The 17,656-nt window shown below is 44.6% G+C and overlaps 1 protein-coding gene across 2 annotated transcripts in view; it reads left to right on the top strand.

Annotated features, from left to right (window-relative positions):
• Positions 1 to 17,656, top strand: part of LOC142573081 (2-amino-3-carboxymuconate-6-semialdehyde decarboxylase-like) — a 106,587-nt gene that overhangs the window by 48,928 nt on the left and 40,003 nt on the right. For both annotated transcript variants that reach the window (XM_075682595.1, XM_075682594.1), the window contains one exon: positions 12,716 to 12,809. In XM_075682595.1, the coding sequence (XP_075538710.1) occupies positions 12,716 to 12,809 (94 nt within the window). The remainder of the gene's footprint in view (positions 1 to 12,715; positions 12,810 to 17,656) is intronic.

Raw genomic sequence — 17,656 nt, 5'->3', positions numbered from 1 at the left:
AGCTCAACACCGGACAGCACAAGCGAGACAGATGTGTCAGTAAGGCTGTTGCGGGCATGCTTCGGGGGCGTTCGGTGGAGAAACCTGTGGGGAAATAACTGGCTGCGGCTTAGCTCAGCTAATCCTAGATATGCAAAGCGAACGCTTGGTTTACCCTGGTTAAGTCTTGGTTTTACTTGGTTAACCTTTGATTTAGTCGTAATTATTATACTTAGCTATACGATCATCGCTTAGCAAGGTATGACGGCTGTGCCTAGGTCGGTTGCTAGACATGTCTGTGGTTAGGCTTGGGTAGACACGCATCATTCGACGGTGCAACGTCTGTTGTGCCACAAGGAAAGTGCAATGCTATACATGCAAAGAGGTGCCGCGAACATGCGCAGCGTCGAAGCACAAATGGACAGGGTGCGAACGCGGTCACTACATTGATCGCGACGGGGCGACGCCTGTTGCCTTTCGGACCCTATCCAGTGAAGCGGCTCGGCGGGCGATATCCGTGAGTGGTCAGACGCCGCTTGGCGACGACGGCTCAAAGCGCCCGCGCAACGCTCAGGGAAGACGGCCCGGCCTCGCTTTCATCCATGACCAAGCTCGCACCGACTAGGCGAGCGCGGCGCACCTGCCAGGCACGCGCCGGGTCACGTGGTCAGGCGCTGATCCAGCTACGGTTTAAACTACGGAGAGCGCAAGCGCCAAGTCAGTGGGAGCGGCGAAGCTCGGCGCCGCGAGTCACATGATGCGTTGTCAAGGCTACGGCGCAGCTGCGGTCAATTGAAGGTCAAATTTCTGGCGACGACGAAACTCGGCTCGACGTGGTTAGTAAAGCTTTCGATTTAAAACATTTAAAGCTCTGGAGACCGCAAAACGCTGCCAGATATTTTCGAGCGCTGTATATACAGGGTGGCCCTTTATGAAAGGGAACACGCGAGCGCGTGCCCGTGCTCTGCGGAGGCTGCTTAGAGCGCCATCAAGTGCCAGCAAGGAGGAGCACGTCTGCTTGTGGCGTCATCTGTTGGTGACCAGAATAACCAGGCATGGCCGATAAGCAAGCGCCCGCTAGAATTAGCTGGAATCCCTCCCCTCTTCGTATGACTTTCGGGCAAGGAGCGGGGCCTCCAACGCAACGCCTGCTGCTAGCAAACCGCATTGGATACGCAAGTGCACTGGAAGCGTGGAAGCGTCAATATACGCCCGGTAGTTATTAGGTACTCCTGGGGCGCTATAACGTAAAGCCATTCCAAACTTTTCTATTCCAGTTCTGCAATCAGCCCTCCGCGATTGATCAAGACCTTTCTTGGGCCACATCCCCTACGCCTGTCTGTCACGCGACGTCACGAAAACCGCAATAGGTCCCCATCTGATATGGCATGTACACACTGATTATTCATGACTGGACCGAACAAAAAAAAATAGTTATTTCTGATTCGACGCCTTTTCGCCATTAGCCCTCGGCTATTGGCCAAAAGTTTTCTGGCTGCACCCACTTCACCTGCCTGTCACGCGATAGAGCTGCTGCCCCGTTCCGAAAGAGATAAAAGATGGCTGCCGCCGATCGCTCAAGCACTGGCTACTCACACCGGCCGGAGAACTTGGGTTTATTTGCGTATAATAAAACTTTTTTGCGTGGCCGTGTAACGTTTTCTAGCATTTTCGGCACGTTTACGACCTCGTTCTGCCAACTCTTCCTTGCTGAGGATCCATTTTAGCGGCATTCTCAACCTTCCGTTGCATGCCGCCGCGATTTTCCACCAGCCATCGCAAGCTAAGTAAGGGAAAGCGGACCAATCGCAGACGCCAGCACCACCTTCTTCATCCGGTTATCGATTTTCAGTGCACTAGCTCGCCCCCATCGAATTCCTCTCCACTTGAGCGTGCGCCTCGTCTTTTGTCAGCCAATTAGAAAAGACAAGCCGCTCAGTGCAAGCAATGTTATTCGTTTTAAAAGCAAAAAAAAAAATAATAAGTGACCTCCCGTAAACGAGTAGAGGGTTTGACTGGTTTGTTCAGACAATCCTACGGTTCACCGTCCGATGCTTGCGTCGGCGGTTGACGTCAGGATATTGGCGTCAGGATATTGGAATAAAAACATATTGGAATAGTTTTACGTTGTAGGGCCCCTGGCGTAGCTATATTAATGCGTAAGCATTCTAGGGCTTCTTCCTTCGGAACTTTGACCGTCCGTCAGTCCGTCCAGTTTTTCTGTCTATAACGCGGGACACGACGCACTGCATGCATATATATACATGAGGTCCTATGGAGGTGCTTATGAGAATGCCTTATAAATATGTATGACTAATGAGATTTATGATTTTGACTATAAATGGTAAGTACTGAGAGGTATAAGTGTAAGTAAGGTTAATAAACACTAATAGAATTCGTTACGATAAAATTAGTTCAGTGTAACGGCGATTATTATGGATAATTAGGAATACTTAGGCTAATTAAAATCAAGTCATGTTAAATTATTAGACTAATCAAAAGTTACTAAGGTTAGATCAACGGAGCCTAATCAAGAATCAGGGGTACCTTGAGATTAGTTAGACATAATTAAGTAATCTTAATTAATAATTACAGATATGAACGTCGTCGTCATAATTTTAACTAAGGTTAATTATTAAGAAATTAAGCAAATGTCGTCATTATAGAAATAACTAAGCCTGAGAAATAAAGAACAAATTAATTACGTCTATTTACCTAATCTTGCGTTTCACTTGAGTGCACTTCTATCCTAAACCACTCCGGTTCAGGTGACGTTTATTCATGCTATGGGGAGACGGGGTAGCTAGGGCTCCGTACTGCAAAAAAGCACGCAAGAATTCTACTGGAGCTGTCAAAGTGTGGGTAAGCCTACCCCCAAATTTCAAGTTGACCTTCTCCAAAATTTGAGTTGGCCCATGCTCAAATTTCAAGTTGGCCCACCTCCAAATTTCAAGTTAGGCCACCCACAGAATTTCACCAAATTTCAAGTTGCTCCACCCCCAAATATTAAGGTGGCCCACAGAGAAATTTAAATTGGCCCACCCCAACTATATATAGGCCTACAGCCAGATTCCAAGTTGGCCCACCGCCGAATTTCAAGTTGACCCTCAAATTTCAACTTGGCCCATTACCAAAGTTCAGTTGGCCCACCCTCAAATTTCAAGTTGGCCCACCTCCGAAGTTCAAGTTGGCCCACCTCCAAACTGGTCCACACCTAAATTTAGGTTGGCCTACACCAAATTTCAAGTTGGCCCACCCCTGCTATAGACTTCCCCATGGGTTTTCTGTGGACCCTATGTATCTGTATGGTTACTCTCTATAACCACTCTTATTTTTTCAATTGTTCCTCAAAGCTGATAAAGCTACCAATCATCTACATTTACACTATTATAATGGCTAAATGTCGTAACTTCGCACATTATGCATATTTGTGCAGATACAAGGCATTACACTTTCCACGCAGCGGACAGATTTTGCTGCGGTACTCGCCAAAGAATGCTTACGTATTAAATTACGATGTGAGTGCCTAAGTAGCGGGAATATGCTGGTCCTTTCACGTTTCCGATATGCTAACATATTGAGTGCGCTTGCCTATCAGCCGTGTCTGCTTATTCAGACCGCCACTAGATGGCGCTACAAGCGGACGTGCTTCCCCTTGTTGCCTGTTTCTGGCGCTCTAAGCAGCCTCCGCAGAGCACAGGCCACGCGCTCACGTGTCCCCTTTCACAAAAGACTGTCCTGTACGAGTAGGGCTTTGGGTGAGATAAACGTGGTCAGCATTTGTGAACTGATCGATTGGCAACGTGCAGGATGTCTTTGGGCGAGGGGTACTATATAAGAGGATCAGTAGGTCTGGTTTATATGTCCATGTATGCGTCTCCGGACAGGCCGTCATGTCCATGTCCTGGCTCCGGACAGGCCGCCATTGGAATCTGAACCTGGCAACGTTTAACGTTAGAACGCTATCTAGTGAGGCGAGTCTAGCAGTGTTATTGGAGGAATTAGAGGGTAGTAAATGGGATATAATAGGGCTCAGTGAGGTTAGGAGGACAAAAGAAGCATATACAGTGCTAAAAAGCGGTCATGTACTGTGTTACCGGGGCTTAGCGGAGAGACGAGCACTAGGAGTCGGATTCCTGATTAATAAGGAAATAGCTGGTAACATACAGGAATTCTACAGCATTAACGAGAGGGTGGCAGGTCTTGTTGTGAAACTTAATAAGAGGTACAAATTGAAGGTGGTACAAGTCTATGCCCCTACATGCAATCATGATGACCAGGAAGTCGAAAGCTTTTATGAAGACGTGGAATCGGCGATGGGTAAAGTCAAAACAAAATACGCTATACTGATGGGCGACTTCAATGCCAGGGTAGGCAAGAAGCAGACCAAACGACCAGGCAGGATTCCGTAAAGGCTACTCAACAATAGACCATATTCACACTATCAATCAAGTGATAGAGAAATGTGCAGAATATAACCAACCCTTATATATAGCTTTCATTGATTACGAGAAAGCGTTTGATTCAGTCGAAACCTCAGCAGTCATGGAGGCATTACGGAATCAGGGTGTAGATGAGCCATATGTAAAGATACTGGAAGATATCTATAGCGGCTCCACAGCCACCGTAGTCCTCCACAAAGAAAGCAACAAAATCCCTATAAAGAAAGGCGTCAGACAGGGAGATACGATATCTCCAATGCTATTCACAGCATGTTTACAGGAGGTATTCAGAGGCCTGGAGTGGGAAGAATTGGGGATAAAAGTTGATGGAGAATACCTTAGCAACTTGCGATTCGCTGATGATATTGCCTTGCTTAGTAACTCAGGAGACCAATTGCAATGCATGCTCACTGACCTGGAGAGGCAAAGCAGAAGGGTGGGTCTGAAAATTAATCTGCAGAAAACTAAAGTATTGTTTAACAGTCTCGGAAGAGAACAGCAGTTTACGATAGGTAGCGAAGCACTGGAAGTGGCAAGGGAATACATCTACTTAGGGCAGGTAGTGACCACGGATCCGGATCATGAGACTGAAATAACCAGAAGAATAAGAATGGGCTGGGGTGCGTTTGGCAGGCATTCTCAAATCATGAACAGCAGGTTGCCACTATCCCTCAAAAGGAAAGTGTATAACAGCTGTGTGTTACCAGTACTCACATATGGGGCAGAAACCTGAAGGCTTACGAAAAGGGTTCTGCTGAAATTGAGGACAACGCAACGAGCTATGGAAAGAAGAATGATGGGTGTGACGTTAAGGGATAACAAAAGAGCAGATTGGGTGAGGCAAGAAACGCGGGTAAACGACATCTTAGTTGAAATCAAGAAAAAGAAATGGGCATGGGCCGGACATGTAATGAGGAGGGAAGATAACCGATGGTCACTAAGGGTTACGGACTGGATTCCAAGGGAAGGGATGCGTAGCAGGGGGCGGCAGAAAGTTAGGTGGGCGGATGACATTAAGACGTTTACAGGGACAACATGGCCACAATTAGTACATGACCGGGGTAGTTGGAGAAGTATGGGAGAGGCCTTTGCCCTGCAGTGGGCGTAACTAGGCTGATGATGATGATGATGATGTTGCTTCTCCGTTTAACCCCTATAGAAAAACGAATTTCAAGGGGCGCGCATTAGATGTCTGACTTAGGTGAGCCCTAAACAGAAGCGCGCAGAGAATTATATAGCGGCACAGAAGAAGTGTCGCGCCGAACGAGCTCGGCTTAGGCGTGCTGCAGAACGCACTATTCAGTGTTAGGAAATGTTCCAAGCAAGGCGTGAATCATTCCGTCACCTAATATTGCCCATGGATCAAGATAAACTTCAAGCAAAACATGCGGTCGATCGGTGCGTACGCTTGGCAATGAACTAGCAAGAACACAAAGCTAGACTCAAAGTGAAACGTGAGGCCAAGCGTCGCAAAACATCGGGTATAGATCAGTAACAACTTCATGCGAAGACTATTCAGGCTAAACAGCAGGAACTTACAGAACAGCGACCGTCGTACGCATCTGCCAACTGCTACTTAGCGAAGTAGTACATCAAAGAGTACCAGTTTCGATCCGATGTAACATGGATTACTAGGAGAAGCGCTTGCTGGAGTACACGTGGGTAACGCTTGATTTCCTCAATGTGAAAATATCCTAGAAATTGTTTACAATTGAACGTCTTTCCAGCAGCAACGAGTTCTGGTACCCTGACACCAGCCCCAACATCTTCCTCTGCTTAGCGGGATTTCCTAGAGCTTAGTCTTCTCTCACATCTCGTTCATGAATAACGAACACCCCGTGCGCTCTTTATGACCCTAGCGAGTCTTCGCTTTAGCTTTGCTTTCCCACATTCCTGCGAGTGTTTTGGCTATGCCGTATTTTTTCACAGCGTAGCTTTATATGGTTCCGATTCGGGGTTCCGTGGCGTCTGCGGGAATAAAGTATCATCATCAGCAATTGTTTGAGCGTCGTCATCTTCTTCGCTGGCGCCCCTCGGCGCAAACGCGCTTGTGGCACTGCTCCCGCGTTCGTCGTCATCTTTCATAGCATGTTCCGTTGCCGCTCGTCATTCTGGCATAGAATTTCACTTCTATTCTGTCGTCGTAATGGGGAGGCCGTGTTAACGGAGGTATGAGCAATTGCTTAAGGGACTATGAGCCATTCATTGTTTTACGTGACGGACATACTTAAATTTTAATTCTGTGGTCGTAATGGGGAAGCCGCCTTCACGGGGTTATGAGCCATTGCTTAAGGGGGTATGAAACATTCATTGCGCTACGTGACGGACCCATTTAATAACACAGGTGATACGTCAATGTGTGCGCGTACGTATCCTCCCAATGACCACCGATTAGGACAAGAAATATGCTAGTGCCTTTGTTCAAAATTATTTGTCACCTCTGTGTCCTGCGCTAAACACCTTCGCTGGCCATCCACCCTCACAGAGTGGAATGGCTCATGATTTTTTTTTTACTTTACAATGGTAATAACATTAGTAGTCTAGTCGCAATGACATGGCGACGGCTGTATCTTTTCACATGAATAATAACGAAGATATTAATATCGCGAAAAGAACACATTCTCATGCAATTTAAAGCCTTTAGTGCCTATTTGTTCCCATTTCTATGGCTTGTGGCCAACTCCAATGCCACCTGCGCAAGTACATGTAAAACGCAGAAAAACTTTCATGGGACAACCTCCTGACTGATCAGAATTAATTTTCTTACATTTAAGAGGAAGCTTTAGCTCAGGCCCAACTCCGACCCGGCCTATTCAAATACATGTAAAACGCAAGAACGCTTTTCTAAGATAACCACTGGACCAATGTGAATGAAATTTGTTGCATTTAAGAGAGAAAGTTAAATTCTAGAAAGTGCTGGAAGCGTAATTTACATTTAGGGCCTGAATTTTCTTGAAAGAACTTTTTAAAATTAGGAAGTTCGAAAATTATAGAAGCACGACGTTTGCAAATTAGTAGCTCGTGAAAATCAGATACCGCGGTTCTGTAAACGGCATCAAAGCGGACATTCAAAGCGGACAAAGTCGATATGTCAATTTATATATTATGTAAATTTGTTACGTTGTGTACAAAGGTTCTGCAAAAGCTGTATTTACAAATTCCTAAATTTTTGAGATTCATGTTTAACATATCAATTTTGTCCGCTTTAGATGTGCTATGAGATGCGATTCGCAATATGTCATATCATTTGTCATATTGCTGAGTTAGAGTTGTAAACTTGATATTTTCGTTTTCTGAAAATTTCCGATTTTCGCCAATTTTTAGTAAACCATTAACGATCTAAGTCAAGAAATCGAAACCAACAGTCACTACATTTTAAGTTTTTCTTTTAAATGCAACAAACCTCGTCAAGTTTGCTGCAGTGCTTGCCGAGAAAAACATATTGTCCTTTTACATGTATGTAGATAGGAGCACCCAAACTAAAGGTTCCTCTTAAGAGAAAAAGTTAAATTCTAGTGATTGTAGGGAGTAGAATTTTGATTTGAGCACTGGATTCTCTTACAGCAATTGCCCAGAAGTGGTAAGTTCAAAACGAAAAAAAAATTCAACAACGATAAAGATATTGCCTAAGGCGAAATTTGAGCGCAGCTCTTTACGCGTTTTCATTTCAGGTGTCAATACTTCGTATTATGATTATATAGGTACGTGGTTTATATTAAGAAGAGAATGCTGTGAGTAGCGTAGATGGCGCAATAATGTCTCGCGCGGCACATTGCAAACGAAGCGAAGTATGGCACGACTGCCTTGCTAATGGTAATATCACAAGAGGCAGTGCGCGGATGACGCGTGGGCGCGATTCATAGCAGCCGCCGTAGACAGACCTCCACTCATGCAGCGCTTTCTTTCCATACAGACGACGCGCCTTATCGTAGTCATCGTCGCCGCACAGCCCGTTTCGCGCGTTTTCTTCGTACGTTTTCGTTCCAACAACGACGAGAGCGGCCCTTCGTCGTGGGGAAATCGTACTAGTGTCAGCGGCGACAACACCCAAGGGAGCGTAACATCGAGCCTTAGTCGTAGCCGCTCGCCGTCGGCCCTTGCAGGAGCAGTGATCCCTGTCCGACACGCTGGTACCACGGACTGGCCCCAGCAGCTAATGCCGCGGACGAGCCTAACCCTCGCCACCTCAGGCCACCCTGGGCGCCCTCGGAAGCGCAGATGAGATCACCCACGCGACTTCGGATGCCGTGGCCGCCGGCAACTCAGCGCATGCGCAGGCCGCTTCCCCTCCGCTCATCCTCAACTTTCCTCATCGCGCTCTTTTGTTTCATCTCCCACTGCGCTCCGCGTTCGCTTTCATTTTTCGCTTGGCTTGTTCGCTCGCTTACGAGGTACGACGCCGAGGCACGCCGACGCTCAACGCAAAACAGAGCACCTAGGAGCTGCGCTTAAAAAAAACACCCACACACAAGTTCGAAGCTTACACATTCGTAACTGTGCACCAGAAGCAGATAGCGCCGTTTTGTGAACTGCATCCGTTAGATCCCATAAAGCGGACAAGATCCATGCATAAATTCATCCATTTTGTCGAACTGATGTTTGCAATTAGATGCAATTTACAAAATTCTGGCTGTGTTTTTCATTGTTCAATTACGGAGGTGTAAACTTGATAGTGTAGTTTCTTTTAACATTTGAATTTTGGAAAATTTCTGTTGCTGTACTGCAGCCACAAATCAACAATTCGCTTACAAAACTTTTTCTTTTAAATGCAACAAACCTTATGAACTTTAGTGCAATGGTTGGCATTACGGAACAATATAAATGCCCGGTGTTACAAACCCGTAGTTCAAGTGAGCTGTAATTACAGGATGGTGGGGATAATGAAGCGACAGCATCCAGCTGCATCATGATTTTGAAAATCTGCAAACAATGACTGGTTTCATTCAACAGTATCTACAAGTTCTTCGCGGGGATATAAGAATTAAATGTACTAACCTGCTGAAGATACTAAAACAGTTGAGATATTCAGCGAACCTGGCATTATTAAAACTAAAACTGTAGACATATTCAGCGAACTGGAAATTATTAAAACGCACTGCACGGGCCCTTGCGGTTGGAGTGACACCATTACGAGTGTTAATACATCATTTCTGCGTTAGTTTTATGCAATTCCCAATGATTAAGACAAAGCATAACGTATGCTTACAAACTCTGTTCTTTCCCTCCTTTCCTGCTGCTCCTGCTCTCTTGCCGCGTCTGTCTCTAGCTGCGGAAGTTCGTATACTTGAGCAGCAATTATCCGGAGCGCTGAAGACCAATAACAGACATGCAATGTGTACGCTTGTCGCAATAAATTCAGTTGGGCGAAAGAACAAAGAAACTGCCGCCTTAATGCAACCTGTCTTATTCTTTTGACATGCTTTCATTTTAATAGAGTTTCAAAGTATACACAGATAACCTCGTCAAAGCTCGTTTTGCGAGAGCGATCTACATTGACAAAATTAGGCTGATCAGAGCCGAACTGGTAATAAAATTATGGAGAAACAGAGTAGACGACGGAACGGGGGAGAAAGGGAAGGGACAGTGCGTTGCACGTCACGTCGTCTGCTCTGTTACGCCATAGTGCACGGAAACCAACTAGCCCAGCTCAGAACACTGGTGACAGTGACACTTGGCGTTTACAAGTGCCGCAATAATGTGTACTCTTACACGTTTATTACAAACACTACTAAGTGCTGGAACCACTCGGTTTTACTGCCATCTTCTCATTCAGCGACCAAGACGTCAAGACGACCGTTATTAGCCCTCACAATATATATGTTCCACGGGGTCATTTGTAGAGCTTTTTCGCGAAGGAGAGCTGCAGACATTTATTAAACGATAACATATCATATGACAAAGTGTGCGATTAAAATGTTCTTCATTATTGCTCTTCTCTTATAAACTTCGTGTGTGCGTGTTGGAGGGTGTGTGTAACAGGACCAGCCCGCCTAGCTGTCCGACACTCGTTATCTCGTTTGCCCCAGCCGACGCGAACGCAGTTTGCATAAGTAGACCAACTTCAGTTGTGATAAGTTGAGCTCTGCCGCCTCTGGCGGCAGAGGCATCCCGGCTCCTGAACGCAGTGGGGCTTATCTGCGCATGATCCGAAGTTCAGTGCGGGCACCCTAAAAGTCAAAGTTCTTTAGTTAGCGCGATTCCTGCGTTAGCTTGCAATGGGCGGCAGGAGACGCAGCGTTAATGCTTGGCAGCATACTCTAAAACGTATAAAAGCTTAAAATAACTGTTGTTAACTTTTCGTGTGTAGATAAGGCTAATGTAATATGGTCCAGAGAGTCAACTTTCCTCGAAGACATGCGAAAGGAAATTAGTGTCTAAACTTTCTAGTGTTTCACAGCATCTTTGTAGTCCATGATATTGTAAGGACACATACAATGTGCTTTATGTTCTACTCGGTAACACAGTGCAGTAACACAGTTCTTGCAGTGTAATATGTAGACTAAGTGAAAATCATGTTTTGTTAAATGTAGCTATGATTTTGTACGTTCTTTTTTCCGTTTGAACAAATCTTCACAACCTCAGTGCAAAGGCATCACGTGGACGTACATAGTAAGAGCACTTAAACTTGCATTATTTATATAAACTTTTTAATATTCTTTTTCTTTTTTTTGCCACAGAACACGGCAATGTCTTCACTGGTATTTGTTAATTTCCGCCCCCGTGGTAAATGCAATGTGTCATGCAGAAGTAGTAAGTTCCACGATGTTTGCTGAATCACCTTTCGGAAAGTGCTTTTCACAACGCTCACAAACGAAGAACGGTTGTCTTGTTTGAACCTGATACATCTCGCAGCCTCCCCATCGTGCTTCCATGAATTCTTGAAATGACTCGAACAAGCAATTGACAAATTGTTTATCTTTCTCAACGCCCTTACTTCACCTGTTCACTTCTAGCTTTGTTCGCACATCATCCTCGTCTTCGCGTCCACATTCGCTTTGATATACATTATGGCTCGAGTTTCGGTTCCTGGAATGGGTCATTCCAAATTAATTAACATGTGGGGATTGGGGACAATTGTTATTATCATGTCGTCGTTTTTATGATTTCATTGTAGTCAGGCCCGTTGCCTCGTGATTGAACAAGAAATGCAGAAAAAAATTTCACCGACTATTAGGATACTCTATAATGCGAAATTTTAGTGCAGCTCTATGCGTGTTTTCATTTCGCGATGTATTAGCTGGCGCGTACAATTTGTCTCCTGCGGCGCGTTGCAAACGGAGCTAAATGTGGTGTGACTGCCTCACCTATCTAGAGATCGCGAGAGGGAGCGCGTGGGTGACGCGTGGGCGCCATTCCCAGCAGCCGCCGCAAATAGAACAGTCTACGCGCGCTACTCTTGCGCCATCTTGTAGCCATCGTCGCGGCACTGGGCTTTGCTTCTCACGCTTTCGCCATACCCTGCTCTTCCATTTGCCTCCTCGCGTCTCTCATCGCCCACTGCGTTCCGCGTTCGCTCTTTCATCCTTCGCTCGGCTCGGCCGGTCGTTTACTCCGACGCCGACGCCGACGCTCGCCACAGGAACGGGCACCTAAGAGGTGAGCGCCAAAACTTTGTTTCCGTCGCCACCACGGATGAAACTCATACCTCTGCGCCAATGTGTAGTTCTGATCATATGCTATCTTGCCGCTTCAAGGTTTTCCGCGCGAGACAGATTCTGGGAGCTGTGGCGTCTGTACACGCATTTAGGAGGCCACAGAAGGAAATACTGCGGTATTGTCGGTGTCGTATTTCCTCTCCCAACAAGAAATAACACGACTTTGTGACCAAGAATTAATAGTTCATGGGAAGATAACCACGTCAGCTGCTTGATTCTGCAGTTGCGGTTTATGAGACCGGAGCCGAAAAAATTGTCGACGTCTACTAACTTTTATTTTTTCTGTCGGTAACAAAGAAACCTTTCATGGAGACAGGTGCGGCTATAATGAATGTACTATTATGAACACAAATCAGTCGGCATCGAGTTTGTGTCTAGGCACTCTCAGTTCTGTGAAGCATGCAATGAAGACGCCTAATTCGGACATATGGAGCTTCCTGGGCTAAATCAAGTTAATACGTCGCAAAGCATTATACACTTTTTCGCAGCACATGCATAACGGTAATGGCGCTTAACTGTATAAATAGACCTCCATTGCAGTTGCGAGTGAGCGCACCTGGCAATATGCAAGGTTATCCCCTGTAAGATCAGTCAGGTTACGGCAGTGATTTTTTCTCTTGTGTCCGGCCTTCGTTGCAGACCGTCCAGGAACTTGGCGTGGGCGTCTTTGTGCATCCTTGGGATATGCCGCCTTCAACGCGCTATAACAAGTACTGGCTCCAGTGGCTTGTCGGTGAGTCGTCATGCTATGTACGCTAAAACAGGGGTGCCAGTTTCCCGAAAACAAAAAAAGCTGCCGAATTCATGCATATCAGATGACTGTCTATGAGCACGCGAGACCAGTTCAGCACCATGGTGTACTGTGACTCAATTCATAGCTTCGCATATGTTTATTGTCGCTAGATCTGTGGCTACATTTCCTGTTATTTTATTGCTCTATAGTTTATTCACTCTCATCGCAGCCAGCGCGGTACGGTTTACATTAAAGTACGCAAATCGATACTTTCCTAGTTTTGAATATTATTTTTTGCTAATACGTGATCAACTACACCTTCGGCCTTTGCGTTGCGTATTAAATATGCTTTGCCTAAATTCATCCCCGATGACTCCTTCAAGAAAAAGCAACCACTTGTTTTCAGTGTTAGATGTGTGAATGCTGAGGTACCCGGCCAATATCACGGGCATGGTCTTATTTTCTGTGTTATCGTAATACAGCTGAGTTCGTATTATCGTAACACAGTGAGTTCATAGTGTAAGTAAGGAGGCTTACGGAGAAGAATGCTTACACTCTAATTCATCAATGAGATCAAGGAATCAAGGCACAAGGAAAGGTATATCCCAAGAATTACTATCACATCTTCAAATAAAAACAAGTGGTTTACAACACATGTTAAGCGTTGCATTAATAAGAAGAAAAGAATGTATTCAAAGGCAAAGCATTCGACCTCTGCGACGACTGGGAATGCTATCTCGAACAGGCGAGGCTTTGCAAAGCAGAAATTGAAGCAGCGAAGGAAAAATTTTACAACTACGACTTATCACAAATGTTAAAAAACAACTGTAAAAAATTTTGGGAAGTAGTGAATCCGAAACCATCGTCATCATCCCTTGTGTCGATAACGAAAGATGGTGAGCCTCTTCTGCAGTCCGATGTTGCGGAAGAATTAAACACTTTTTTTCTGTTCAGTTTTCACATCAGAAGAACCAGTGCCACCAGATCTGAACGTTATCAGCTTAAATACTTCAATGAATGACCTCATAGTCACTCGCGAAGGTGTAGAAGCCGCTATAGATCGTCTATCAGTCAATTCGGCACCCGTACCAGATGACATCTGCGCAAAATTGTTAAACCTGACAAAACCAGCTATATCACGCATGTTGGTAGCTATTTTTCAACAGTCAAGTGATACAGGATGCGTGCCTGACGCCTGGAGGTGTGCACGCGTGATTACCATTTTTAAAACAGGTGATCCTTCCTTAGTCTCAAACTACAGGCCCATATCATTAACAAGCATGTGTTGTAAATTACTAGAGCACATCATATCATCTACCGTCATGAAATTTCTATCAGATCACAATTTCTTCTCTAGCAATCAGCATGGTTTCCTTCGTGGTCGTTCCTGTGAAACCCAACTATTCGAATTGGTAACTGACCTCCATGAAGCCGTTCATGGTGGACTAAAAATAGGTGCTATATTTATTGATTTTGCAAAAGCATTTGACAAAGTTCCGCACATCCACTTATTAATGAAGCTAACGAATCTTAACATAAACAGTAGGATTATAAATTGGATAGCTAATTTTTTAACCAACCGAAGTCAATCAGTCTACGTGAATGGGTAGTAATCTTCACTTTCGCATGTAAAATCCGGTGTACCACAGGGTTCAGTCCTGGGTCCAATATTATTTCTGATCTATATTAACGACATAGGAAACACTTTATCTTCTGCTATAAGGTTATTCGCAGACGACTGTATTATCTACAGACGAATTAGTAACGCCGAACACGAGAACTCATTACAGGTAGACTGCGACAAAATCGCATTTTGGTGTTGCCAGTGGCAAATGGAAATTAGCATTTCTAAACCTAAGGCCATGACGTTCACGAGAACACATAATCCAGAATTGAGCTACTACACGGTTCAGGGAATCCCTGTTGAGAAAGTATCCACATTTAAATATCTCGGAGTTCATTTATCGTCTGATTTATCTTGGAACGAGCACATTAATACCATAACCAGTAAGGCATCCAAAACACTCGGCTTCATTAAACGTAACTTATACTTGGCGAACTCTGCTACTAAATTATTCGCATACACTACGCTTGTTCGTTCAAAGGTAGAGTACGCATCCATTATTTGGAATCCGCATCAGACCTATCTGATCGATCAGCTCGAAGCAATACAAAATAAAGCAGCAAGATATATCACAAAAAATACACGTGAAACTACAGTGTTACGGATATCAAGGAATCACTTTTATTGCCCTCTCTTCAAAACAGCCGACTAATAACATTGTTGCCACATTTTCACGCGCTTTATCATAGTAGATCCCCGTTCCGCAAATCTTACATCAATGCAGTTCATATTATTTTTCAGCGTTTTTATCACCCATTTAAAGTGCAACTCCTTTTTGCTCGCACTATCCTGTCCCGTCATTCACCATTACTTTTGGCAACATATCATTGGAATAAACTACCGAGGGACTGCCATTAACTATGATATGTTTTTGTTAACAAGTTAAAGGTTTTCGTAAATGGTGCGATTATTTCTGTGTTGAGTGCTTACTTGCGTATGTTATTCTTTCTGTACATAATTATGTCACTGTTTCTTACCAATGTTCTTTTTTACATGTTTGTAATTGTAACTGGCTCCCCCCCCCCCCTCCCGCCAATGTAATGCCCGAATGGGCCTTTAGGGTATATGAATAAAGTAATACAAGAAATAATGCAAGTGCATGCAAAATACGCACAGCGATCATCTTCATCCGATGCAGGCTTAACTATTGTAGCCTCCAATACCACTCAAAGCCTGCTCGGTGAGCATGTAAATCCAGCTTAAATCACGGAACGTGGATGTCGCGTAGGAGATGTATGATCAAAAAGACTTTCAATCTAATGAGTTCCCTTTCTTGATTAGTGTTCCCTTGTTCACTCCCTTTTAAGGAGAAATTTGCGCATTTTCGTTATTTGTTGCTAGTTATATCGATCGTGCTTTTTGGGCCGTTCTAGAGCCATACTGCGACAAAAAATCACACTCTTTGGGGATTACCTTATCCCCAAACAGTATTCGCCATCTGTCTGGCGCGCCTTTCCTCTGTGTAGCGTTGCGCGCCCAGTACTTCCAGGTGGCGAACAGAATGCGGGTTATCAGCCTGCTTTGCATTCTTGACAGGAAAGTAGGGAGCGCACAGTTATCAAGAAAAGAAGCACAAGTAATACAGATGACGATTATTGTTTCGGGACATCATACGCCCCAAAGGGTGAGAATTTTTGTTTAGTATCCGCTAAAGCATGACGTTTTTTTCCCCTTACTCTCATACCATTTTACACTCGCTGCGATGAATACAATGTATGAAAAAGCAATTCCGCTGCAGCTAAGCGGTTTGTGGATCCGACTTCAAGATGCAAATTTTCGCTGGCAAAGTAGGGGCGGCGGAGGGCGCAATTTCGTTTTAATGCGATATATATTGCATTGCTTGCATTATAGAGTCAGTTGAGCGGTACAGATTTGAGCAAGGCAGGGAGGTTACATAAACTGATGGGATTACGAAAAAAAAAAACATGCTATTGTACCGAAACGTTCGACGCTACCTCGCTGTGACATGCGAATATGCCCGCCGCTGCAGCTCAGTGACTATGTCGTCGCGCTGGTACGCTCGAGGTCGCGTCATGGGCGGTTGCATTCCAGTGGGGGCGGAATGCAGCCTCCGCAGAGACGCCCTCAGTCATAATTTCTTGTCCCCTGCGAGACACTCTCATCCTCTCATAGGAGGAAGCTTTAGCTCGGGTGCTCCTATCTAAATACATGTAAAAGGAGAATTCGTTTTTCTCGGCAACCACTGCAGCAAATTTGACGAGGTTTGCAGCATTCAAAAGAAAAAAACGTAAAATCTTTTCGAGTTAGTCTTTTTGAATCTTATTGAATTTTTGAGTTAGGTCGTCAATTTTTTTTTAAAATTGGCAAAAATCGAAAATTTTCAAAAATGAAACTATGAAGTTTACAACTCTGTAACTAAGCAACAAAAAACAGTACAATTCTGTGAATTGCATATAATAGTACATCTAAAGCGGACAAAATTGATATGTTACACATGAATATAAAAAATTTAGTAATATGGGAATACAGCTTTTGCAGTACCCTGGTAACCAACGTAACAAATTCACATAATATGTAAAATGACATATCGGATTTGTCCGCTTTAAATGATCTAATGGATGCCGTTTACAGAACCACGATATCTGTTCTTGATGCAGAGCTATGAATTTGTAAACATCGTACTTATATATTTTTCAAACGGTCGAACATTTGAAAATATTTTTAACAAAATTTAAACCTTAAATCGAAATTCCGCTTCCAACAGTCACTAGAATTTAACTTTCTCTCTAAAATGCAACATGTTTCATTAAAATCTGTCCAGGGGTTATCTCAGAAAAACGTTTTTGCGTTTTACATGTATTTGAATAGGCCGCACCGGAGTTGGGCCCGAGCTTAAGCTTCCTCTTAACGCTTGCCTAATAAGTAGAGCGCAGCTCACGCACCGGTTGTGCGCGCCCCAGAAGAGCTCCGCTGCCCCTTGGCGAACTGCTGTCCACACACGGAAACCATTGCCTCAAAATAACCCCCGCCGTTTAACTGCACAACTCCTCTCGGCTGCTAAATGAATAGCTGCTACAATGACGACGCTGAAGATGGTACCAGATGTGAACGACTTACGGTCACTGGACAGCTAGAAGAGCCACGATCCGTTATCTAAGTAGCGTGATTCCTTTGTCTTACCTGGGAGAAGTAGTCCTGGCACCTTGTGACGCTAGTATTCCGACTGGAGTGCGTTGGTATCAGGTTGCACGACTCCAGCGTC

This window comes from Dermacentor variabilis, chromosome 2, assembly GCF_050947875.1.
Source record: "Dermacentor variabilis isolate Ectoservices chromosome 2, ASM5094787v1, whole genome shotgun sequence".
Classification (NCBI taxonomy): domain Eukaryota; kingdom Metazoa; phylum Arthropoda; class Arachnida; order Ixodida; family Ixodidae; genus Dermacentor; species Dermacentor variabilis.
The sequence above is the reverse complement of the archived record's forward strand: the minus strand, read 5'-3'. Positions and strand labels throughout refer to the sequence as shown.